Source organism: Coregonus clupeaformis, unplaced genomic scaffold (assembly GCF_020615455.1).
Source record: "Coregonus clupeaformis isolate EN_2021a unplaced genomic scaffold, ASM2061545v1 scaf0315, whole genome shotgun sequence".
NCBI classification, from domain to species: Eukaryota; Metazoa; Chordata; class Actinopteri; order Salmoniformes; family Salmonidae; genus Coregonus; species Coregonus clupeaformis.
In genome coordinates this window covers 107,526-134,510 of record NW_025533770.1, presented here as the reverse complement: position 1 = coordinate 134,510, position 26,985 = coordinate 107,526, and the positions used below count along the sequence as shown (strand labels likewise).

General features: G+C 47.5%; 1 protein-coding gene across 3 annotated transcripts; it reads right to left on the bottom strand.

Moving 5' to 3' along the window:
• Window positions 1–106: 106 nt before the first annotated feature.
• On the bottom strand, window positions 107–20,577 carry si:ch73-290k24.6 (WW domain binding protein 1-like). 3 transcript variants are annotated; one of them, XM_041870633.2, is made up of 7 exons: window positions 20,181–20,228; window positions 4,399–4,440; window positions 3,885–3,943; window positions 3,376–3,420; window positions 2,816–2,963; window positions 2,328–2,489; window positions 107–1,703 (listed from the first exon to the last, which is right to left on the bottom strand). In XM_041870633.2, the coding sequence occupies exons 4-7, from the start codon at window positions 3,391–3,393 to the stop codon at window positions 571–573; spliced, it is 1,461 nt and encodes a 486-aa protein (XP_041726567.2). In that variant the 5' UTR covers window positions 3,394–3,420; window positions 3,885–3,943; window positions 4,399–4,440; window positions 20,181–20,228; the 3' UTR covers window positions 107–570. The 3 variants fall into 3 exon arrangements, with proteins under 3 accessions (XP_041726567.2, XP_041726568.2, XP_041726566.2); XM_041870634.2 differs by having other exon boundaries at window positions 3,891–3,943; XM_041870632.2 differs by lacking the exon at window positions 3,885–3,943 and having other exon boundaries at window positions 20,181–20,577.
• Window positions 20,578–26,985: the final 6,408 nt, after the last annotated feature.

Here is a 26,985-nt window from a genome sequence, read left to right as displayed (position 1 = left end):
AGAGAGAGAGAGAGAGAGAGAGAGAGAGAGAGAGAGAGAGAGAGACAGAGACAGAGACAGAGACAGAGAGAGAGAGAGACAGAGACAGAGACAGAGAGATGGTGAGAGAGAGACAGAGAGAGAGAGAGAGACAGAGAGAGAGAGAGAGAGAGAGAGAGAGAGAGCGAGAGAGAGAGAGCATGATTAGCATTTTCACTGCCGCATTTGTTTCTGCTCTTTGAGAAATAATAAAAGGTGTCTTTGTTGCCAGTGGCAGCGCAGCGGGACAGAATGATAATGATCGTCAGAAAGATCAACACAGATAAACAGTCTGACTCCCTCTGTACCGACTTCCTTCCTCCTGTCAATTAGAAGGCTCCTCTTCCTCTGTGTCACTACAGTGACTTGACATTACTACAGTAAGCCGTTAACACAAGCAGGCCCATACTGGTTGATGTGGGCCTTGGCTTCCTTCCTGGCTTGAACAGTAGGGGGCGCTACTGGGTCAAAGTAAACACTTAAGCTCCATTTGTTGTCAGTCAAGTGAGGTTTGGTCACCTGACCGAATTAGTTGGCCCTCATTGGCTGTCCTCATGACGACTCCACGGTGATGATGGCGTCCCCGCCCCTGGGGATGGCCGAGGAGACGTGGCCACACTGGGCGACCTGCTGCGCTCGGAGGGAACAGTCCACGCTGTCGTGGAGGAAACCCGCCCCCTCCTCTCGATCCCCTCCTCCATCTTTATCTTCTTCCACCTTCTTCTCCTCATCCTCTTCCTCGCTCTTCACTTGGCAGCGGCAAACTTCGATGCCGGAGTCGCCTGTGAGACGGCGGTGACGGAAATGATCCTCATCCTCCTCTTCCTCCTCCTCTTCCTCTCTCCTCTCTTTCTCCACGGGCTCGAAGAAGTCCACGTTGGTGGAGAAGAGGGCGTGTTTGGGGGGAGACTGGGTGGGCTTGGGGGGAGAGAGGATGGAAGGGCTCTGTCTCTCTTTGACCCCCCCTTCACTCAGGCCGCCCTCCACCCCTCTCTGCTCAGCCATCACAGCCAGTGGGTCCATGAGGATGAGTGGAGGGAGTGGCGGGTGATGTGAAGGAGGAAGTGGAGAGGGAGAAGATAGTTTGGGATGGGGGAGAGTGGGAGGGAGAGGAGAAGACGTTGTGGCTGTGGTCTTCTTACTTCCATTTGGAGAAGGCGTAGGTAGAATTTCAGGGGGAGGAGGGGGCAGAGAAGGAGGTGGATATCCTCCAGGAGACAAGGGGGACCTGGCAGACACAACCCCCTCCAGAGATGAACCCTCCCTGGGGAAGCCTCTCAGGACCTCCCCCCCTCCTCCTCCAGCCTCGCTATCGGGTGTGGAAGCATGGCTGGTATTATCCGTCTCGTAGGTCACCTGGACAGAGAAGGAGGTGCTGGACGGGGAGGTGAGGAGGGAGCAGGACTCGCAGGAGCAGCTGGTGTAGTTGTCCGAACTCTGGGACGAGGTCAGGCCACCACCAGCAGCGCTGGGGCCCGCCCTGGAGCTAACCAAGTAGGAGGGAGGGCCGGGTGGTTGTTGCTGGTGGTGATGGGGGTAGGCTGAACCGTAAGGGGTGGCTGTGTAAGCGGTGGCGCCCCCCATTGCCCCCTGCAGGGCAAAGACGGAGCTGTAGGATGGAGGGGGTGAGGGGGGTTGGGCTGCCACCTCCTCATAGGACGGCAGCTTGAAGGAGGCCAGGAAACCTACAGTATAACACATGATAGACAGACAATCAATTTAATCTTCTAACCACTTGGGTTACATGAGCAGCAATTGGGGCTGAGACACCAAGCTCCAAAGTAGTAGTTGAAATTGTGCAGTGCAGTCAAAAACTTAATTTCTTGTTTTTTGTTCAGGTGGGATGGAGTTTTTGGCCCAGATCATGACATCACAATCAGATCTGATTATTCTGATCAATCAGGGTTGTGTATGTAAATACTGTATATTAACATTTGTATCACGATCAGACTGAGCATTTCAATGGCAAATGGAGGCTCAGGAAAATAAATTATACAAAAATATATCTGGAGTTGTTTACATGAAATAAACACACACAGTGATTAATTAGACATACAGTGATGATTTGAAAATAAAATTAAGAAGACTGCATTGGGGGCTTTAAGTTGTACTTCCTTGAGCTTCTCTGGCACAATGCAACCAATGGAATAGTCCCAAAAGTTCAAAGCCAGCCAGCTAGCACCCTACACAGACTCAAGAAAATGATCAAACATTTCAAATACTATTTGAACCCAGGTCTGCTAACAAGACAATAAGGTGACCCAGACAATAAAAGGACCAGGGAGAGAGGCGACCGTAGCTATACGTACTGAGGTCCAACATGGATGCAGGGTAGTTGCAGGCTCCGTGGTAGGCGATCAGGTTGATCTCCCTCTGTCTCTGCTGCTGCTGGACACGCAGCTTGGCCCGTCGGTGACGGTAGGCACAGCAACAGCTGAACAGGATCACAATGGTCCACAGCAACCAGAACCCTGCAGGATACAGACACACAGAGACACTGTCAATACTGAATTGAATTCAAGCAACTTTATTCATCCCAATTATTGAACAGCATCTGGTAGCTATACTGCTGCATAATCACCTTGAGAAAGCTTTTTTAAAATGTCATTTATTATACTTGAGGTCCATAATAAGACAAACCCTCTACAGTTTAATCGCAGGACCAGCCTTAAGGGCTTGCTCATGTTGAACTCCCGATCTGGCCTTGTTACATACCACAATGCATCAGTATAGCTGTTTGACAGCCAATGCTGACAAGACAAGCCTCTTGGCTGGTGCTCGGTTTGTTGTTACTCACACCACAGCTCGTAGTAGTAGGTGCAGCAGCCTGTCTCCCCACAGCAGTGGCCGGTCTCACACAGGTAGCCTGGGTTGTTGTTGACCCCAGGGCAGTACTTATGACTGAGCATGTGCTGGCTGCCTGAGCCACCCTGCTCCTTCACCCCCTAGTGGACAAGACATGACATGACAACAACGTACATGGTAAACAACAACAACATGGTCGTTTATAATATAATAATAATATTATGCCATTTAGCAGACGCTTTTATCCAAAGCGACTTACAGTCATGTGTGCATACATTTTTGTGTATGGGTGGTGTTGCTTGAGCATGGTGTTTCTCAACTTTCCAGTTGTGGGGATGGAGACGAGTACCCCCAGGGTTGCACTCTTTTGTTCCAGCCCAGCACCAACTCACCTGATTTAACTACTTAACTAGTCATCAAACCCTTGAATAGTTGAGTGGGTCAGATGTGTTAGCGTCGAACAAAAATGTATTCATGACCTTTATTTAACCAGGTATATATGTTTTATTGAGAAACAGTGGATAGCAGACGTAAACAGAGTGCATCTCTGACCTTGTTGATGGTTCCCATGTCTGAACCCTTTGGAGACACAGTCGTCTGCAATGAGAAAATAAAACGTTATCTAGGAAGTCTTCATCTGGTCTTTACACACATTCATCATCGTTGACGTGTAATGTAAAACCGCTGAATCACTAGGCTACTGCTTCGACCACTTTGACCAAAACATCCACACGACGGTGGGCTAGCCAAAGTGAAGGTTGTGGGCAAGCTGGATTGAAGCTCTTAAAGGGATACTTCAGGATTTTGGCCATGAGACCCGTTATCTAAACCATAGTGAATATTATGCTGAAGAGGCTTCTACATCTTGTTATATGTACATAAGTCAGAGGCTTAAAGGGATACTTCAGGATTTTGGCCATGAGGACCGTTATCTAAACCATAGTGGATATTATGCTGAAGAGGCTTGTTATATGTACATAAGTCCGAGGCCAGTTTGCGTGTTAATTCAAGGTTAGTTAGCTTGTTAGTGATACCAGGAGAGGGTTTTGCAGAATACACACCCACACCTTGTTCACAGGAGCTGGACCAATTGCAGATCCAATATGTAGAAACCCTGCAGCTTTGAGAGCAGGTAGCAACACAGTGTGAGATGGACATTCCTTGTTTTTTCAGAATGCTTGTTAGCCCTCTAGTGTCCTCCCTCCATCCGTTTTTCTCTTCACCCCTCCCTCTCTCTCTTTCTCTCATCCCCCTTTTTCTTCATTTTGCTTGTTAACCCCCTAGTTCTCTCCATCCCTAACTATTTTTTTGCACTCGCTAACTCCTCCCTCCCTCCCTCCGTCCCTTCCTCCCTTCATTCCTCCCTCCCCTACCCCTTTCCCCCTCCCTCTCCCTCCTCCCTCCCTCCACTACCCCTTTCCTCCTCCCTCTCTCCCTCTCTCCCTCTCTCCCAACCCTTTTCTTGTTAATCATTGTCCTTGTTTTCCCCCCACCCCTAGTTCCTTTCTCTGTGTTGTGCTGGTTGTTGTGAATGAATGAATGAATGAATGGGGATTGAAAGGTTAGACTCCTTACTTTAGCTGCTGGTCCATCCGGCCACTGCAGGGAGATGGTCATCTAGGAGAGAGAACAGAGGGGGGAGAGAGGAGGCAGAGTTAATACTGCTGACATTTACACAGGCAGAGCCAGACTGACTGACAGACAGACAGGCTGCACATCAGTGAAAGAGAGGAATTGGGGGGGGGTATAGCCTCGTTATTGTTATTTTATTGTGTTACTTTTTATTTAATTTTTTACTTTAGTTTATTTAATAAATATTTTCTTAACACTTATTTTCTTAAAACTGCATTGTTGGTTAAGGGCTTGTAAGTAAGCATTTCACGGTAAGGTCTACACCTGTTGTATTCGGCGCATGTGACAAATACAATTTGATTTGATTTGATTTGATTTGATTTGATTTGAGAGAGCGAGAGAGAGAGAGAGAGAGAGAGAGAGAGAGAGAGAGAGAGAGAGAGAGAGAGAGAGAGAGAGAGAGAGAGAGAGAGAGAGGGGGAAGCCATAGAGTATTACATTTGTGACCGACCGCCTTGATTCGGTCTTATGTAGGAAAACTTGAAATTGTGTTTTTTACATTGGATAAAAGCAGAGACACAGAGCTGCAAAATGGTATATCATACACTGCATTTAAGGAACAATGGGAAAGTAATTCTGCTTTGAAAGTTGATAAACACTTTTGAGAAAATGGCCTTTGAATGTTTTGGTACCTACTGAAGAGCTCTTCTTTGTCTACACCCATTCAGCATCGTTCACACCCTCTTAAGCTTTAGCCCCACCCATCTCGTTTCGCTCTCGGAACGTTCAGAGCGCACACTTGACGCTCTGGCCGATGAGTAGGGTTGATCCGAGCGTTCTGACCTCACAACGGCAGTCAAGCACCCAAGCTAACTGGCTAACATTGGCTAGCTTGCTAGCTACTTCCAGACACAAAATTGGGATTATGGTTCATTGTTTACCTCTGGATAACATGAAAACAGCCTAACAAGCACCCCACTGACCATTTTTAGGCTGTTTTCATGTTATCCAGAGTGTTGGTGACTGTAACTGTGCTGCTGGCAACAATTGTTTGCCGACGTTTACTGACACCGGCCATATTCAACGGGTGATGTGCGTTCGTAAATTCATCAGTTATTCTGCGCTCTGGCATACTCAGACTGAATTTACGAACGCACCCAAAATGGTTACTTGCATAATGGAGTCAAGACATGTAGCTAGCTAGCTAGGTAAACAATGAACCTAGCTAGGTAAACAACGTCTCAAATCATACGCGTAACGTTAGCTAGCGAGCCAGCCAGCTAACGTTAGCTATCTAGCTAAATTAACCATAATCCCAACTCATGACTTTACTACCCTGCATGAATCTGCAGGTAGCTAACCAACCAGGTTCAATGTTAGCAAGCAAATGGCTCTGATATATTAATAATAATAGCATAACTACACTTAACATTAACTAGCGAGCTAGCCAGCTAATGTTAGCTAGCTAATTAAACAATGAACCATAATCCCAACTCATGACTTTACTACCCTGCATGAATCTGCAGGTGGCTAACCAACCATGTTCAATGTTAGCTCTTAGTGGGTAAGAGCGTTGTGCCAGTAACCGAGCCGACAAGGTGAAAAATCTGTCGATGTGCCCTTAAGCAAGGCACTTAACCCTAATTGCTCCTGTAAGTCGCTCTGGATAAGAGCGTCTGCTAAATGACTAAAATGTAAATGTTAGCAAGAAAATGGCTCTGAGATACGAATAATAAGAGCATACACGTAATGTTAGCTAGTGAGCCAGCCAGCTAGCAGTACAGTACACTTTAACTTGAAATGAAACCACTTTCTGTCAAAATTAGAAACGTGTAATATCTGAAAATGTACACGTATAGATCATGCATGATGGACGCGTCTCACTGTCACGGATGCCATGGTTGCCCTTACTTTGAAGATGTAATCCGGAGACAGGTGTTTTCTCCATCTCGGTAGCTTTCATACTCTAATTCCACTGATTTCAAAACTCGATCCTCCAGAAAGTGGAGAGCAACACTTATGCAGCTCCACTACACAATACATATTTTTTTTAAGCAGCCTTAGACAGGTTTACCTACACATACTAACCAGATCAAATAGACAGAAGCGTGCTATATGTCAGATCAATCTAAACTCCTCTCTCGGCATGTCCAGCCCACTCATTATCTCAGCCAATCATGGCTAGTGGGAAGGTTGCTGTCTTTTTATGTGGCTAAACCAACTAGGCTCGTAATTTAAATTTTTTATTCATATTTACAGATGGCATACAAGTTTGTTATTAAGGCACATGAAAGTTCCAGAAGGCATTTCTGCCAAAAAATGCATTTTGATTAAAAAAAATAAGTTTACTTTCAAATGGCTCTCCTTTGAACTAGTGACCCGCGACATATGCCTAGTTTCCTGAAACAAGTCACATTTACAGTTTTGTTAATAAATACAGTCTCCCCAAAAAGCTTGTCCATTTCATGTAACATCTATAAGCCCTATATTTTGTTTTCTTTCTCCAACATGCCAATATTTAGAAGTCTGTTTGTTGCGGTATACGATCCCCCCCAAGTGGTCCTATATACACACGTTTGTTTAAGTTTTGTTTTCCATTCTGTGAGCCATTTAGTTTGGGATTTTGCATGCAAATGTCACAGCCATAAGGAATTACACGTAACTGACCCCAATTCACCTGTGGATATTCACCTATCCAGACAGCCTGACCATGTCAGTCCCTGTGTTAAATGTGTGTTATTTCTGTTACTGGGAAGGGAGTCTGGTAGCAAGTGTACAAAGGTCGTATGTGTGGTCTCTAATCAGCAGGCAGTAATCAGTGTGCTCTATTTTCACTAGCTTCTCAAGGATACTCGCAGGACAATCACTTTTTAACAGAAACTCTCTCTCTCTCTACATCTCTCTCTCTCTCTCTCTCTCTCTCTCTGTCTCTCTCGCTCTCTCTCCCTCTCTCTCTCCTCAATAGGCCTTTAGTGAGATCCCAGACAGCCAGCACCTAAAAGATTAACTCTACAGGGCCACCACAGTCAACCCCCCTACACACTCTCAACCAGATACATACAAACACACCACACACACAAACAAACAACCTCTCAGTGTTCCTGCAGTGAAAGGGAACAACAAGGTACCCTGAGTCCAAAACAACCGTGATGTCATTTTCAGGTTATCATTTATCAATTTCCCAGCCTGTCGTCTCCTTACAGACAGACAGACAGACCCTTACAGACAGATAGGCCCTTACAGACAGACAGGCCCCTACAGACAGACAGGCCCCTACAGACAGACAGGCCCTTACAGACAGACAGGCCCCTACAGACAGACAGGCCCTTACAGACAGTCCCCTACAGACAGACAGACCCCTATAGACAGACAGGCCCTTACAGACAGTCCCCTACAGACAGACAGACCCCTATAGACAGACAGGCCCTTACAGACAGACCCTTAAAGAAAGACAGGCCCTTACAGACAGACAGGCCCCTACAGACAGACAGGCCCTTACAGACAGTCCCCTACAGACAGACAGCCCCCTATAGACAGACAGGCCCTTACAGACAGTCCCCTACAGACAGACAGCCCCCTATAGACAGACAGACCCTTACAGACAGGCCCCTACAGACAGACAGGCCCTTACAGACAGTCCCCTATAGACAGACAGGCCCTTACAGACAGACAGGCCCTTACAGACAGACAGGCCCTTACAGACAGACAGGCCCCTACAGACAGACAGGCCCTTACAGACAGACAGTCCCTTACAGACAGACAGGCCCTTACAGACAGGCCCCTACAGACAGACAGCCCCCTATAGACAGTCCCTTACAGACAGACAGGCCCTTACAGACAGGGTTATGTTCAGTAGTAGGGCACATTTTGCAACGGAAAATGAAAACCTGTGTTCTTATTGAGCAAGTTTAGTTGGTACTAACTTCACTGATTGACTACAGTTAAAACGCCTTTTTCCTTACTGAACGCGACCCAACATTCACATGAACTGGAGAACAGGACAGTTCCTGTAAAAGGGATTTGTCCATAATCAAGTCAAAAGCACATATTGGTTAAAGGATTTGTATAACCAAAAAAGAGCACTGTGATTGTGATCACTTGTAAGTTTACTATCATCCCAGATACCAGAGTCCATCTGCAATGGAAATCAGTGAGCGAGCCCACTTCACGCTTACAATCCCCAGATACAATAACTCCATTGTACTCGGCACGTCTACCTCAAACACACAACGCAACACAACACACTGTACTGAGCACGCCTGTGTATGTGAATGTCAGACAGACAAGAGAACGGTTGCATAACAGTAAAAGGAAAATGCCTATCTGTTTAGAGCTGCAGTGGGGTGGGGGGGCCCAGCCACGGCCACAGAGGACACAATGCTCGCATGGATGGAGACACTGGGCTTTTTTTTACACCCGACTCAGTCCGACCCGGCCGGCCTGTGACCAAACATGCAAATGAGCAGTCAGCCTTTTGGTCTCTGTTGGCCAGGCTGCACTGGGCACTGCATCTCTGTCCCCAATCCTGCATCTCTCTCCCCAGCACTGCATCTGTCACGGTTCAGACAGACGACCAGAGGACCACAATTGCGTCACACCAGAAAGTTTATTAAACTTAAGGGAAAAGGGAAGTAGGGAGTGAATGAAGGCTCCAGGGGTAACAGGGATCCCGTCCAATGCGCTGGGTCTGTGCCCCCCAGTGGCAGCGATGCGTCCCTATGAAGCCGGTGGTGGGTGGTCCAGAAGTCCTGGGGGGAGACACAGACACAACAGGGCGGAATGAAACCAGGCAGCAGTACAGTTCAAGGGAAATCCAAAATACGTAGTAGCAAGGCAGAAGGCTGGTCAGAGTTACCGGGATTGAAGAGTAGTCAGGAGTCGTAATGGCAGAAGCAGGTCTGGATCTCCTGAGGCAGAAGAGTATCCAAAAAACAGGCAGGTCCGGGGTCACAAAACCAGGGTGAGCCAGAAGCGCGAGCAAACAGGTTCCGGGTGTGAGCTTTGCAGACGATCTGACACCGGAGAGCTGAAAGACAGGGCCTTAAATACTGGGAGAGGTAGTGGGTAATGCAGCGCAGCTGGCAGAGTAATTAGAGCAGAGCAGAGCAGGGACAGGTGGAGCTAGTTAGGCTGAGTAGAGAGAGTGGTGAGCAGAGTGGAAGAAAATTAAGGTGGTAACCCGGTGGAGTGAGAGGCCCATGACAGAACCCCCCAAGGGACGGCCCCAGAAGTCCCAAGAGCAACACCACGCCGGGCGGGAGGAGGGGAGCCGGAGGAGGGCTAGAACTCCTCCGAACGGTCCGAGTGAACGTCCTCATCCTCGGAGGAAGCCGGAGGGCCGTGGTCGGGAGATGGGACAGGTCCCGAGACAGGATCAGGCACAGGACAGGAAGCCGAGCGGGCCGGACGGTTAGGGACCCCTCTGGGGCGGCCCCTACGGATTGCAGGTTGATCAGGATGCCGTTGGTGGAAAGCGGTGATGAGAGTCCTATCCACAATCCGACTAGCTGGCACCCAGGTCCTTTCCTCAGGTCCATAGCCCTCCCAGTCAATGAGGTACTGGAGACCCCTACCCCTCCGTCTGGACCCGAAGCAGGCGGCGGACGGTGTAAACCAGACCACCTTCGACGAGCCGTGGAGGAGGAGGACCAGGCGCAGCAGGGACCAGCGGACTCTCATGGATGGGCTTAATCTTGGACACATGGAAAGTGGGGTGCACCCTCAGGGGAATTAGGCAGTTGGAGCCGGACAGCAGTTGGGCTAATCACTCTTATGATAGGGAATGGGCCAATGAACCGAGGTGCCAGCTTCTGCGACTCCACCCTGAGTGGCAGGTTCTTCGATGACAACCACACCCTTTGACCAACATGGTAGGTGGGAGCAGGAATTCTCCGACGGTTGGCCCCGGTAGTGTAGCTGGCAACGGACCTGAGGAGTGTGGCTCGGGCTTGTGACCAGGTGCGGCGACATCGACGGGCAAAAGCAAGTGCAGATGGGCAAGTAACCTCCTCCTCCTGGCTGGCAAATAGAGGAGGCTGGTATCCATAAACACATTGGAAAGGGGACATACCGATGGCAGAGCAGGTCAGAGAATTGTGTGCGTACTCCACCCATGTCAATTGCTGCGACCAGGAGTGGGGGTTGCGTGAAGTCATGCATCGCAGTGCCTTCTCGAGCTCCTGATTAGCCCGCTCTGACTGCCCATTGGATTGGGGATGGAATCCGGAAGTCAGACTGACTGTGGCTCCCAGCAGGTGACAGAACTCCTTCCAAAAAGCGGAGGAGAATTGTGGACCACGGTCAGAAACTACATCCTTAGGCAGTCCGTGGATCCGGAAGACGTGTTCCAGGACCACCTGGGCGGTCTCCTTGGCGGTTGGGAGCTTGGGGAGGGAATGAAGTGTGCCATCTTGCTGAAACGGTCAACGATGGTGAGAATGACGGTCATGCCACTTGAAGGGGGCAGCCCCGTGACAAAGTCAAGGGCGATGTGAGACCAGGGACGTCTGGGCACAGGCAGGGGCTGCAGCAATCCGGCTGGGGGCTGGCAGGACGACTTGTGTTGGTTGCAGATGGGGCAGGCTTGGACGAATTCCCGTACATCCTTCCTCAGAGAGGGCCACCAGAACCTCTGGGCGAGCAGGTTGTAAGTGCGGGTGGAGCCAGGGTGACAAGCTAGGCGGGAGTCATGTCCCCACTGAATGACCTGGGACCTCAGGTCTTCGGGGACAAAAGGCGGTCAGCTGGGCAAGTGCTGGGACCTGGCTGGTTACGGAGAGCCTCCAGCACCTGTTCCTCAACAGCCCAGGTCAGAGCTGCAACGATGCAGGGACTTGGCAGAATCGACACAGGGTCCTTGGAGGGGGTGTCATCCTTCTGGAATTGACGGGAGAGGGCGTCTGGCTTGGTGTTGCGTGATCCAGGCCGGTATGACAGAGTGAAATTAAACCTGGTGAAGAACAGGGCCCAGCGGGACTGCCTGGAGTTCAACCGTTTGGCCGTGCGGATGTACTCCAAGTTCTTATGATCGGTCCAAACGAGAAATGGAATGGTGGACCCCTCCAGCCAGTGACGCCACTCCTCCAAGGCAAGCTTCACAGCCAGCAGCTCACGGTTCCCTATGTCGTAATTGCACTCAGAGGGGGACAACCGACGTGAGAAAAAGGCACAGGGATGGAGCTTCCTATCCTCCGCAGCCCACTGAGAAATCACAGCACCAACTCCCACATCCGAGGCGTCCACCTCCACAATGAATTGCCGGTCCACATCAGGCATCTGGAGGATGGGAGCGGAGGTGAACCTCACCTTGAGGGTACTGAAGGCTTTGTCGGCTGCTGGGGTCCAGGTGAAGGGGTTGCTTGGTGCTGGTTAGAGCAGTGAGAGGGGCAGCAACGGTACTGTAGTTCCGGATAAACTTCCTATAGAAGTTAGCAAACCCCAGAAACTGTTGCAGCTTCTTTCTGTTCTCCGGAACTGGCCATGAAGTGACTGCTGATACTTTGGCAGGATCCATTTGGATACTTCCCTCTGCCACTATGTACCCCAGGAAGGCCACTGTCTTGACGTGAAACTCACATTTCTCTGCCTTGGCGTAGAGGGAATTCTCCAGAAGACGATGAAGGACTTGCTGGACATGGCGGGTGTGTTCAGACAGGTTTCTGGAGTAAATTAAGATGTCATCCAGGTAAACGAAGACAAACTTGTTTAACATGTCCCGCAGTACATCATTCACTAGAGCCTGGAACACAGCAGGAGCATTGGTGAGGCCAAAAGGCATAACCAGATACTCGTAGTGGCCTGTTGGTGTATTGAATGCGGTTTTCCATTCATCTCCCTCCCGGATCCGCACTAGGTGGTAAGCGTTTCTGAGATCCAACTTGGTAAAAACAGTGGCTCCCTGGAGCAACTCAAAAGCAGAGGTGAGCAGAGGCAGAGGGTAACGGTTTTTCACTGTGATGTCGTTGAGTCCCCTGTAGTCGATGCAGGGGCGAAGAGATCCGTCCTTCTTCCCCACAAAGAAGAAGCCAGCACCAGCAGGAGATGAAGATGAACGGATTAATCCTGCGGACAGAGAGCCATTGATGTAGTCCTCCATGGACTTTCTTTCAGGAGCAGACAACGAATAAAGACGACCCCTTGGAGGAGCTGTTCCAGGGAGGAGGTCGATGGCACAGTCGTACGGTCGGTGAGGGGGCAGAGATGTGGCTCTTGCTTTGTTAAACACCTCTCTGAGACCATGGTAGCATTCTGGGACATTGGAGAGGTCAGGAGCGGAGTTAGTAGGTACTGGCCGAGGGGGGTAGTGCGGCAGCAAGCAGGCAGGTTCGGTGGCAGTCCTCTCCCCACTCCCCTGATCACCCCGGTCACCCAGTCGAGCTGAGGGTTGTGCCGGCGGAGCCATGGGTAACCCAGGATGAGGGGTTGGCCTGGAGAGGGGAGCAGGTGAAACTGGATAGTTTCTTGATGGTTTCCGGACAGACCCATCGAGACCGGGGCCGTGACATGAGTGACCGATCCGAGTAAGTGTCCGTCCAGTGCCCGGGCAGGAATAGGAGGTGTCAAACGGAGGTTCTCCAGTCCCAGTTGGCGTGCCAGCTTGATGTCCATTATGTTGGCTTCGGCGCCAGAATCCACCAGAGCAGCCAGGGTGTGAGTAGAGTCAGAGAGGCGGAGGTGAACTTGCAGCAGGGGTTTGCGGTCGGAGGACTGGATGGTCATTGAACTCAACCGGACTCCCCCTACGCCCGGTGAGCTTCGGCCCTTTAAAGGGCAGGTTACCACACGATGTCCATCACCTCCACAATAGAGGCAGAGGTTTGAGGTGAAGCGGCGCTGGCGCTCTGCAGGAGTGAGGGAGGCTCGCCCAATCTCCATAGGCTCAGACTGATCAAGCTGACCTGGGTGAGTGGCAGTAGATGACAGGAGCCCAGTCGGATCTCTCCGAATGCCGGTAGTAGGTGGACCTTGGCGCCCCCCTCTCACGACGACGGGTCTGTATCCCTCTGTCGATCCTGACAGTCAGTGCGATGGCTTCATCAAGAGTGGAAGGCAGTTCATGGGAGACCAACTCGTCCCTTGATATAGTCAGCCAAACTATGGAAGAACGCGTCCACCAACGATGGTGTGTTCCAAGAACTTCGTCTAGCCAGGGTTCGGAAGTCGATGGAATGGTCTGCGACTGTACGTCTGCCTTGTCGAATACTGAACAGTTCACGAGACGCCTCTGCGGTGGGTGAATCCAGGTCAAACACCTTCAGCATCTCCTCAGCAAACAGGTCGAAGGTTGCACATGCGGGGGTTTGACGTTCGAACTCTGCTGTTCCCCAGAGTCGAGCTCGGCCCGTCAGGTGAGTGATGGCATACCCAACTTTAGCCCCCTCCGTGGCGAAGGTCCTTGGCTGCAAGGAGAACTGAAGTCGGCAGCTAGTCAGGAATGGCCGGACCTGGGTTGAATCGCCGTTGAACCGCTCGGGGTTTCCAATCTTGGGTTCCGGAGCAGCGGCTGCAATGACCGGGGCAGGTAACTCGGGGGCTGGGCTGGTGGGCAGACTGGCTGGGGTAAGGTTGGTGAGGAGTTGAATGATCATGGCGAGTTGTTGTTGCTGCTGCTGGAACTGCTGCTCATGCTCATCGGTTTCCATGTCGGGAAAGTGTGCGCTGAGTCCATAATGGTCAGATCGTACTGTCACGGTTCAGACAGACGACCAGAGGACCACAATTGCGTCACACCAGAAAGTTTATTAAACTTAAGGGAAAAGGGAAGTAGGGAGTGAATGAAGGCTCCAGGGGTAACAGGGATCCCGTCCAATGCGCTGGGTCTGTGCCCCCCCCAGTGGCAGCGATGCGTCCTATGAAGCCGGTGGTGGGTGGTCCAGAAGTCCTGGGGGGGGGGAGACACAGACACAACAGGGCGGAATGAAACCAGGCAGCAGTACAGTTCAAGGGAAATCCAAAATACGTAGTAGCAAGGCAGAAGGCTGGTCAGAGTTACCGGGATTGAAGAGTAGTCAGGAGTCGTAATGGCAGAAGCAGGTCTGGATCTCCTGAGGCAGAAGAGTATCCAAAAAACAGGCAGGTCCGGGGGTCACAAAACCAGGGTGAGCCAGAAGCGCGAGCAAACAGGTTCCGGGTGTGAGCTTTGCAGACGATCTGACACCGGAGAGCTGAAAGACAGGGCCTTAAATACTGGGAGAGGTAGTGGGTAATGCAGCGCAGCTGGCAGAGTAATTAGAGCAGAGCAGAGCAGGGACAGGTGGAGCTAGTTAGGCTGAGTAGAGAGAGTGGTGAGCAGAGTGGAAGAAAATTAAGGTGGTAACCCGGTGGAGTGAGAGGCCCATGACAGCATCTCTGTCCCCAATCCTGCATCTCTCTCCCCAGCACTGCATCTCTGTCCCAAAGCCTGCATCTCTCTCCCCAGCACTGCATCTCTCTCCCCAACACTGCATCTCTCTCCCCAACACTGCATCTCTCTCCCAAGCACTGCATCTCTCACCCCAACACAGCATCTCTCTCCCCAACACTGCATCTCTCTCCCCAACACTGCTTTTCTCTCCCCGGCACTGCATCTCTCTCCCCAGCACTGCATTTCTCTCCCCAACACTGCATCTCTCTCCCCAACACTGCATCTCTCTCCCCAGCACTGCATTTCTCTCCCCAACACTGCTTTTCTCTCCCCAGCACTGCATCTCTCTCCCCAACACTGCATCTCTCTCCCCAGCACTGCATCTCTCTCCCCATCACTGCATCTCTCTCCCCAACACTGCATCTCTCTCCCCAACACTGCATCTCTCTCCCCAACACTGCATCTCTCTCCCCAGCACTGCATCTCTCTCCCTAACACTGCATCTCTCCCCCCAGCACTGCATCTCTCTCCCTAACAATGCATCTCTCTCCCCAGCACTGCATCTCTCTGCCCAGCACTGCATCTCTCTCCCCAACACTGCATATCTCTTCCCAACACTGCATCTCTCTCCCCAACACTGCATCTCTCTCCCCAGCACTGTTTGAGTTCACACATAGATTTAGTACTAGGCCTATCACCAGAGCCTGCGCTGTATTGGAGTCATCCCATAATCACCCATAATCACATTGCATAATGCAGCCCCAATCACATACTAGATCAGGGGTATTCAACTCTTACCCAACGAGGTCCGGAGCCTGCTGGTTTTCTGTTCTACCTGATAATGAATTGCACCCACCTGGTGTCCCAGGTCTAAATCAGTCCCTGATTATAAGGGAACAATGAAAAAATGCAGTGGAACTGTCTTGGAGGTCCAGAGTGTAGTTTGAGAGTACTAGTGCAGGTTAGCAGAAACTAGTCAGTAGCTAATGGCAATGACTGATGTCAAATCAGTTAGTAAGGGAAATCCTCCATCTTAACCTTCACACATAGTCAAAACTGTAGCTAATCTACATGTTTCACGATTACACACTATCACACACTACTACACACTATTACACACTACTACACACTACTACACAATATTACACAATATTACACACTACTACACACTATTACACACTACTACATACTATCACACACTACTACACACTACTACACACTATTACACACTACTACACACTATTACACACTATTAAAACACTATTACACACTATCACACACTACTACACACTACTACACACTATTACACACTATTACACACTACACACTACTACACACTACTACACACTATCACACCCTACTACACACTACTACACATTACTACACAACTACACACTATTACACACTATCACACACTACTACACACTACTACACACTACTACACACTATTACACACTACACACTATTACACACTACTACATACTATCACACACTACTACACACTATCACACCCTACTACACACTACTACACATTACTACACACTACACACTACTACACACTATTACACACTACTACACACTATTACACACTACTAAATACTATCACACACTACTACACATTATTACACACTATCACACACTACTACACATTACTACACACTACACACTACTACACACTATTACACCCTACTACACACTATTACACACTATCACACACTACTACACACTACTACACACTATCACACACTACTACACACTTCTATACACTAATACACACTACTACACACTTCTATACACTTCTATACACTACTACACCCTATCAGGGTTGACCCAGAATCCTCCTAGCAGTTCAGTCTCCATCCATCCCTCCTGCTGCTCCTTAACAAAGTGAGGCACTGCAGCAGCAGGAGAGTACAGGGGGATGACAAGCAGCTGGCATCTGTGCCAGGTATTGATCAAACAGTAGCAGAGCAGCACACACACACTCACACACACACACACACACACACACACACACACACACACACACAGCAGTAGCAGAGGAGTGTGAGACCAGTTTGGAATAAACATTACACAGGCAGCTCCGGACTGGAAACCCCACTCCATCAACGGCAGGACCACTAACAGCAGATGTCAGCCTGGTTAGAGGAGTGAAGATAGTAATGTACTATTACTGGACAGTAAGAATGGAATACTAGAGATCTTAGAAAACATCGAAATAATATTGTATCCCTTTGTTTGGTCACACTTTTTTTATTTGGATAGTTCCCTTTGGTGTTCTTCAGATCAATCAAAAAACTATCAACTGTAACTCTGTTGATGGAAAACAGCTTTCAAGTTATGGTTATGGTCAGGTTTATGGTAAGAATAAGCTGTATCCCAACACATTGGAAATTGTGATTGGCTGAGTGACGAAGAAAAAGAAGAAGAATTGCTCTTTAGGTTGGTTGCAACTTATACCAGTCCATCTTGGCTCAAGATGTAACCAGGATGAAGACTGCAGTATTGACAGTTTGATGCGATTACCACTGAGAGCAAGAGAGCTGTTGTCAACAGTGTCAGCAGGACTGTGAACTGGGTGCTGTAGAGCGAGCGTAAGACCTGCTGTATCTGACTGGGAGTGATCGACAACTCAGTAAAATGATGCATTTCACTGGCATAGGAGGGGATTCCAGGCAGCCAAACAGTCTTATCTACAGGAAGAGAAGTCTTGTAATATCACAGGCCTCCACTCTACTGGAAAGTAGCCCACCACATCATACATCATCCATTTCTGTATCTGAAGTGGTCATTCAATCATCCCCCCGAGACCATCTTAAAAACCACAAGAGACTTCTACTAGAAGTTATAGATGTCTACCACACCTAACCACGGTGCAAAGCCACAGACAGACTGCGAGACAAACAGCTTAACACACTTCCTCACTTCCTGCCTGTTCACCAGTGTGTGTGTGTGTGTGTGTGTGTGTGTGTGTGTGTGTGTGTGTGTGTGTGTGTGTGTGTGTGTGTGTGTGTGTGTGTGTGTGTGTGTGTGTGTGTGTGTGTGTGTTAGATAACGGCAGCGCTGGCCTTGTGAGATATGATGTCCTGTATAGACAGTAAGAAAACAAGCCAGACTGAGAGGAGACACAGTTAACCCTGGCACCTCTTACACAAGAGGCTATACACGCAGAAACAAAGGTGCTATCTAGAACCTGAAATGGTTATTCGGCTGTCCCCATAGGAGAACCCTTTCAAGAACCCTTTTTGGGTCCAGGTAGAACGCTTTTGGGTTCCATGTACATAAAACCCTTTCCACAGAGGGTTCTACATGGAACCCAAAAGAGTACTACCTGGAACCAAAAAGGGTTATCCTATGGGGACAGCGGAAGAACCCTTTTGGAATCCTTTTTTCTAAGAGCGTAGCTAAAGTGACCACAGGAGCATCCTGGACAGATCCAAAGGGTCTGATTGTTCTGGCAGAAGAGACCGTTAGCTAAGACCACTTAAACAGTGACCGATGGAAGTTATGAAGAAACATTGTCAGAAGGTGCTTAGGAAAGTTCATAGCACAATGCCTGGTGGACAGTCAACAGTGTGTGTGTGTGTGTGTGTGTGTGTGTGTGTGTGTGTGTGTGTGTGTGTGTGTGTGTGTGTGTGTGTGTGTGTGTGTGTGTGTGCAAGATATTAAACTAAATATATGATAGTAAACACCTACATTAGCGGAGTTTTCTTCTTAGTGTGTGTATTCAATAGGAGATCACTTTTCCAAATATTATGTAAACATACACACTAACACATGAATAATACCCACTATAACTAAGTCTACAATAAATGTAAAGATCATCTTGAGAACGGTAATTGCACATATTCTTGTAGCTGACTTGCAACACACTGTACTGTATATACAGTGTGTTTAGCCATGCAGAGAAGACCTCTAGGCCTATACAGGGCTGGATTATGAAATCATAGCCCCCCTCCCCGCCGCCGCCCCGCCCATTGCCAGGGTAAGAGGTTCCAAAACCCTTCTATGGATTATACGTCTATGGTCACAATACAACAAGCTGTAGCCGATATTTGGCGCACATGCTGCCCAAACTGTGGCCTTCCTGACTTTAGGCATACCGGTAACTGCCTAAATAAAGGAAACACTTGAGTAAACAAGGGATACAAAGTAGATGTTATGGTGTTGGTTTAGGTCCACTTGTAGAATCTATGCCAAGGTGCATTGAAGCTGTTCTGGCAGCTGGTGGTGGTGCAACACCCTTTTAAGACACTTTATGTTGGTGTTTCCTTAACGTTCGCAGATTTTATGCGTGTGATCAAATTTAATGCAGTTATTTTTTACAAACATTTGATTCTCTGTGGCTAACTTATGCTCTCTGGAGTATTTTGAACATTGAGGGTGGGCTCCTGTGGTTGTATAAAAAAGAATAACAATACAAAGAATAACGTCATTTGTTTTTTGTTGTTGTTTTTTTCGCCTCTTGGGCCCCCTATGGTCTTGGGACCAGCCCATGACTCACACAACTGACCAGTCATTTATTTATTATGCATTTATTTATGTTTTTTATTAATCAGTTATCCAATCAAGGCAGGTCCCCCCAGTTACCCATGTGTGCCCCATACCTCCTCTCCTCCCCCCATCTGATGATTAGCAGAGCAGCAGCAGCAGGCTGTATACAGTCATTGGGAGCAGGAGTCTTCCTGTGGTTGGTGGTTGCAGTGAAAAAATATCAAATATATACTACATATATAATATATACAGTATATATTTCCTTCATATTTGTTTGTTTTTTGCCTCTGGGGCCCCTCACGAGCCTGGGCCCAGGGGCTTCAGCCCCGGTAAGCCCCTGCATTAATCCGGCCCTGGACCTACAGAATCAGCACTATAGTATTTCACCATTGGCAGAGGGGTTATAAATTACCTTTATTTCCCGGGTCGGGAGCTAAAAGCACTTTTAATTATGGGCTGTATAAAATTGAGGTCATTCTTTGGTGCATTACAGCAATTTAATTTCCAGACAAAGAGATGAGGAAATCAACTTTCCGATATCAGCAATACATCTTCAGCAAGGAATTTGTATTGAGCATAAATTAAAGGAAAAGCATGCAGTGGTGTGTGTGCAGTACAACAAAGCTGTGTCTATCTATGCTCAAAAAGCCTGATTTAGAAAAACTTGAACTTCAGACTGTCCACAAGATCTTAGTCTTGTGTACCCTAAATATTTGTTGCAATATCAATTTAATTTTTTTGCAACAATAATAAATATCCACTGAAGCGACGGTATGACAACAAACCCGTGCAATCTAGGAACATTGCTTGGTAAACACCACGGTGGCATACACAGTAGCCAAATACCCCTGCAGTATAATATTGCCCAGTTGTTGACAAAATTACCACAACTCACAGCAATCATATCAAGCGAAGATGTTGATAATACAAAATCTGTAAGTGAACATACCGCCTCTGCTTTGAGTCCTAGGCAGAACGTCAATGTTTTCTCTGGATCCATGGCCAGGGGCAGCAGAGACTTAGAACGAAAACAGAGAGGACTGGGATCTATGTTATTGTGCTAAGCCCCCATCTCTCTCCCACACTGAATCCACAGCACAGCAGTCTGCCGCTCCGCCATTCCGCCGTGCGGAGAGAACGCCCCTCCCCGAATCCGATACTATCTGGGATACCGCCGCGGCCAATCCAAAAATGGTACAGGCTGCGCTATTTCGACAGGGGATGGGAAAGCGTCCCAATTCCAAACGGCGCTCGGGTGTTTTCTCTTCCAGCTCGTGGGAAGATGGAGGTTTGAGGAATCACGTTTTTTTTTCTTCTTCTCGTTGGTGGTACGGGGGCGCTCTTTAAATGATGTCATGTAATTCCAACCCTCTCGAACTAGCAAAAGAGGAGAGGGCTGTGCAGATGATTGGACGTCGCGGGTCTATCTCCGGCTCCTGGCAACAGTCGCAGAGGCTGAGAACGAGATGGGTGCTTCGTAGAGCTCCGTTTTAAACGACTTTTATTCCAACTTCAATATCTTGCATTGTGTAGATTTGCAAGCAATTTATTTTATATTTATTTTCATAGGGGCCTAATTCTTCCAGCCATCATGCGGTGGCAAGGTCATCCGATAAAGACATGCATGTTGAAATAGAAAGAGGGGGATATACTCATTTAATTCCAAGTAACACAAGAAAACAACAGTGAATACACACGCTGTACATTGACTGAGACAACAATGTGTTGCTTATTCCTTTCCTGTTACATACCCCTACACAGTGTAAAGTGTGCAAAACCCCTGTGTGTGTGTGTGTGTTTGTGTGAGTGTGTATTGTAGTTGTTCATGTGTGTGTGAACTGCAGATGTCTTATGTAGGACAGGTTATCCTATCCTACCACCAATCCATCAAAAGGAAATACCTTACATAAACGCTTGGGGAAATCCACAAGACAAACGCTGCAACTTTCCTATTGTCCACAAGGTGGAAGCAGACTATTGGAAATGTAATTGTGCTGCCTAAATTTACTGCGGTGAGGAAAACCCTTTACAATTAGAAATAATAATGCTTGACTTGCGGTAAAATTACCTAAGTGAATATTGACAGAAATAATGTAAAATGTTCATCTCATGTAATGGATATCCACCATCAAGCTTAACGCTTTTATTTTCACATATTTTTACAATTATTTCTGCCAATATTCACTTAATGTTCATGGCCTCAGCTAATGATGGTGTGTGTTTGTGTGTGTGTGCGCGAACGCACGCGAGTGCGTATGCTTGCATCTGTGTATGTGCGTCTGTGTGAGTGTACATGCAAGAGTGTATGCGTGTGTGTGTGCAGTGTGTAATCTTCCTAATGAGTCACTGGGTATTGGTGATTGGGCAGGGCCCTGGCTAGCACGATGTGGCTTTATGACACTAAGTATGTCGCCATGGAAGAGTAGGCGAGCAGAACAGGATTTACCTCCGCCACTAATCTTGACCTTAGCAACATTTATTATGACATATGTTACCAGTTACCGCACCCCTACCCTCACACACCACTACCCTCGCACATCTCTACCCTCACACATTCCTACCCCGGTGGTTGTCATCTCTGGTGGTAAAGCCTGATCGTGACACATTGACTTCAGTTCTAAACAGGGATAGGCCAAGGCATAACTCCTGCACCTTATCCTTTAGAGGCAAATGTACATAACTTGTTGTGCGAGATCAGCCAGATTAAAGGCACTATTAGTTAGGAACGGGCGTGTCTCTACTATGAAGTGTTGGATTTAACCACCAATGGGTGACAAGGTAGTCAAGATGATGTTTTTTTAGGAATTTATTGAAACGTTGCATAATAACGCTCTTTCGTGCTCGCCAATGAGTCGCGTGCAGCAGTAGTCTGGCTGGTATTTAATGTGTGTGTGTGTGTGTGTGTGTGTGTATTTGCCTTTTTAACTCAGTCTGTTTACTCACTAATGCTAAGGCTAAGGGTAAGGTTGGGCTATTACGTGGAACTGATCCCAAATCAATTGTAATAGGGAGATTAACACTGTCATGCCATCTGAGTAACAGGACAAAGTGTTATACACACCCAGAGACGAGGGCCTGGTCAGCATGAACTAAACTCACACACAAACACACTATGTGTACTGGTGTACACCCAGACACACACACTGTATCCACTACATGTCGTCCCGGCACGTCCCCCCCTCTCTCTCTCTCTCTCTCTCTCTCTCTCTCTCTCTCTCTCTCTCTCTCTCTCTCTCTCTCTCTCTCTCTCTCTCTCTCTCTCTATGACTCAGCCAGGGGGAATGGTATCAGGAGGGTGTAATGACAGCAGCCCAGCATTCCTCTCACATTGTTCATCTCTCTCACTCACACGCCAGGGTCATCCCCTTTCTCAGCCCCCACAGTGGGAGTGTGGCTCCGAAACAGCCAGCCAACTATCCAGCCAGTAAGCTATTTAGCCAGTCAGCCAGCCTTATCTATCACATTTCATTTACATTTCAGTCATTTAGCAGACGCTCTTATCCAGAGCGACTTACAATTAGTGAGTGCATACATTTTTCATATGGCCCCCATGTATGAACTAACACAGAACAAAGTAAAATACACACACCAGACCTGGGTTCAAATACATGTCTATTTGAGTATCTGATATTTAAAATACTTTTTCTGCAGCCAACAAGTGCTCAGCATATGTGGGATCTTCTTCAAGACTGATGGAAAAGCATTCCAGGTTAAGCTGGTTGAGAGAATGCCAAGCGTGTGCAAAGCTGTCAACAAGGCAAAGGGTGGCTATTTGAAGAATCTCAAATATAAAATATATTTTGATTTGTTTAACACTTTTTTGGTTACTACATGATTCCATATGTGTTATTTCATAGTTTTGATGTCTTCACTATTATTCTACAATGTAGAAAATAGTAAAAATAAAGAAAACCCTTGAATGAGTAGGTGTGTCCAAACTTTTGACTGGTAGTGTAAGTGATTGATAGTTGGTATTCAGCAGTCATAAAAGTATGCCTTATATACTTTGAAGAGCTACTGAAATAGTGATTTTGGCAGACAGGATAGGCAGCAGCTCTATAGAGACGAGATGACGACTTGGAATGAAATAATAAAGGAATCTAATAAAACAAATGTACACAACAACTGAAATATTGATAAAAGTCACCTTGTCTGAGAGAGATTTACATGGTTATCAAAACGTCACGCCAAGGTAAGCCTACACATTTACATTTTAGTCATTTAGCAGACGCTCTTATCCAGAGCGACTTACAGTTAGTGAGTGCATACATTATTTTTTGTATATATATTTTTTCAATACACAAAACAAAGCCCTTATTTTAAGTGTTTCTAAAATCCCTTATGGAGAAAAATGAATGGTGGAAAATTGATTGGAACCATTTCCCTGTTTGACCGCTAGGTTTTATGGGTATTATGACATCTCCACTCTGGGGCTCTATTACGGCAGGGCGCAACTCATGAGGTCAGTGCTGCTTTTATCTAACCCAACACACACACCCACACACACACACACCCTCACTCAGGGAAGTAAACTCACACACGATTGCACACACATATCTCCAGAAAATGAGTGTGTCAGTCAATGCCAGCCGGTGACAGCAGTGTCAGGAATGACAAAACACATGTTGTCTTTGATAGATGACATGGAGAGGCAGGCTACAGTTCTGTCTTTGAGAGATGACATGGAGAGGCAGGCTACAGGTCTGTCTTTGAGAGATGACATGGAGAGGCAGGCTACAGGTTTGTAAATTGTCATAAAAAAAGCCTCCAGATGACGTCGGAAAGTTTCGGTTGCCATGCCGTTGCTATGATGTTATTTTGAAAAGCCGTACGTCAAAAGTCACGAGCCTGACTGATGATGTCACAGTTGAAAAGAGGAGGAAAGGAAACACGCACGCACACACACACACACACACACACACACACACAAGGCGCTACGCTCTGAACTATGGACTTTCCTTTTGACTCGAGGCATTTTCTAGAAACAGCAGGGCAACACTGTAGCATGCTGTGCAACAGATGCAGGTTGTTGCAAATTACATTGTAGCCTAACACAAATGGCAAATTTGCATCTGCACTCAACACAACCTCACATCCTACACGTTATCAACATCGCTCTGACGTTTAGAAAATGCCACATCATAAATATTGACAGTACATGGCAGCCCCAGGCATGGCCCCTTGCAGGGCAGAACTGACGGAGGGAGCCCCAGAGAGGCCCTCCCACGCTGAGGCCCCTGACCCCCCTTCGGCCCACTATAGCCCTGGAAGCCATGTGGAGGCCCGGGGGGGTTATCTGGTGCTCTGCCCCCAGGGTTGTCCATCATCATGGGGCCACTAGAGCAGGAGACGGCAGGGAGGATGTTCCTCTTCCTCCACCCTTTCCTCCAACTTTACTTCTCCAAGTCTGTACATTCCATGCCAGCCTCCCCAGTCAGGTTGCTCAGTTAACCAGTTTGTTGTATCCAGTTATTCAACAATACTACACAATCACATAAAGCCACATGACTTGGCTGCCTAGCCCTAATTAATTTCTGTCACGCTATGGACAAAAACATCAGAAAGACTTGTCCATTGTGGTGCCTGTACTTGGAATGTTAAGAGTGGCACCAATACTGCCCTACCCACCAGACGCACCCATCACACCACAGTCCTCCCATACCATCCATCACCTGGCTATCAGCCCTGTCTGTCTACTCTACCGTACAGTCACCTAACCTGCTCTAATGTACAGTCACCTGACCTGCTCTAATGTACAGTCACCTCTACCTCCCAGTCACGCCACTCACAGGGAGACAGGGCAGGGTGAGCCAAAGGAGGAATCCCCCAGACTAGCAGAGCCCTAACTAGCAGACATACAGACACTGGCAGAGACAGACAGACACATCCTGCTGTTGTCATTGGGCAAGACAGACCTGAGTCACTGAACATGTTTGGTCGCCACGACGACGCTGGCTGAAGAGTGGCTAGCCAGGTTGAGTGTGTTTGAGGAGCCAGCACCTCTAATCATCATCATTAACCTGAATGTAAGAACATAGAGACACGCATCAGTGTGTATCTAAGTACACTGAGTCTACAAAACATTATGAACACCTTATGTGGCACACATACACAATACATGTCTTAATTGTCTCAAGGCTTAAAAATTCTCCTTTAGCCAGTCTCCTCCCGAGTGGCGCAGGGGTCTAAGGCACTGCATCTCAGTGCTAGGGGAGTCACTACAGACCCTGTTTCGATTCCAGGCTGTATCACAATCTGGCCGGGATTGGGAGGCCCACAGGGTGGCGCACAATTGGCCCAGCATCGCCCGGGTTTGGCCGGGGTAGGCCGTCATTGTAAATAAGAATTTGTTCTTAACTGACTTGCCTTGTTAAAGACAAATTAAATGAATCTACACTGATTGAAGTGGATTTGACAAGTGACATCAATAAAGGATCATAGCATTCACCTTGGTCAGTCTATGCCATAATGTTTTGTCCACTCAGTTTATATAAACTAAGGAATGCAGAGGAACGAGTTGTTCCAAGTTCAAATGTACTTCCTGATTAGGGAAACATCCAGGCCTATAATATGGGTGTTCTTGTCATTGCCATCCTTTCAATACTATCAGTATAAAAATGGAAGAAAGAAGTTTGAATTGTTCCGTGAATCAGAAATTGAGTAAGTGAGTTGATTGTCAAATAATCCTTATTATGTTCAGTATTTTCTCTTCCTTTATAAGAGCCACTAAAATGATTATAAGAAAGAAATGGAGTCATATAAAGAACCATTTATAACTGAATGACTCCTCTCTCTAGAGTATGTTACCTGATCATGTGATGTAGCGAGGAGTGGAGACTGCTGATCACAGTCTGTCTCCAGAGAAGTAGGTGTGTGTGTGTGTGTGTGTGTGTGTGTGTGTGTGTGTGTGTGTGTGTGTGGTGTGTGTGTTGGTGTGTCCATAGAGAAGAGCAGAAATAGCTGTGTTTATTATGAGTGAGTCACTCTCTATGGGGAGAAAAGTGTGTGATCATGTCTTCCTTATGAAGACTGTGCTGAGTTACAGTGCCTTGCAAAAGTTGTTTCTATTTTATTGCATTACAACCTGTAATTTAAATTGATTTTTATTTGGATTTCATGTAATGGACATACACAAAATAGTCCAAATTAGTGAAGTGAAATGAAAAAAATTACGTGTTTAAAAAAAATCAAAAATCTAAATAACGGAAAAGTGGTGAGTGCATATGTATTCACCCCCTTTGCTATGAAGTCCCTAAATAAGATCTGGTGCAACCAATTACCTTCAGAAGTCACATAATTAGTTAAATAAAGTCCACCTGTGTGCAATCTAAGTGTCACATGATCTGTCACATGATCTCAGTATATATACACCTGTTCTGAAAGGCCCCAGAGTCTGCAACACCACTAAGCAAGGAGCACCACCAAGCAAGCGGCACCATGAAGACCAAGGAGCACTCCAAACAGGTCAGGGACAAAGTTGTGGAGAAGTACAGATCAGGGTTGGGTTATAAAAAAATATCCAAAACTTTGAACATCCCACGGAGCACCATTAAATCCATTATTAAAAAATTGAAAGAATATGGCACCACAACAAACCTGCCAAGAGAGGGCCGCCCACCAAAACTCACGGACCAGGCAAGGAGGGCATTAATCAGAGAGGCAACGAAGAGACCAAAGATAACCCTGAAGGAGCTGCAAAGCTCTACAGCGGAGATTGGAGTATCTGTCCATAGGACCACTTTAAGCCGTACACT

Coding starts and splice junctions, on each gene's coding strand:
- si:ch73-290k24.6 (XM_041870632.2), bottom strand. CDS start 20,231: ATGGATCCAGAGAAAACATTGACGTTCTGCCTAGGACTCAAAGCAGAG. Junction 2,964..3,375: donor ACATGGGAACCATCAACAAG/GTCAGAGATGCA, acceptor CTTGTCCACTAG/GGGGTGAAGGAGCAGGGTGG. Junction 1,704..2,327: donor TGCATCCATGTTGGACCTCA/GTACGTATAGCT, acceptor GTTATACTGTAG/GTTTCCTGGCCTCCTTCAAG.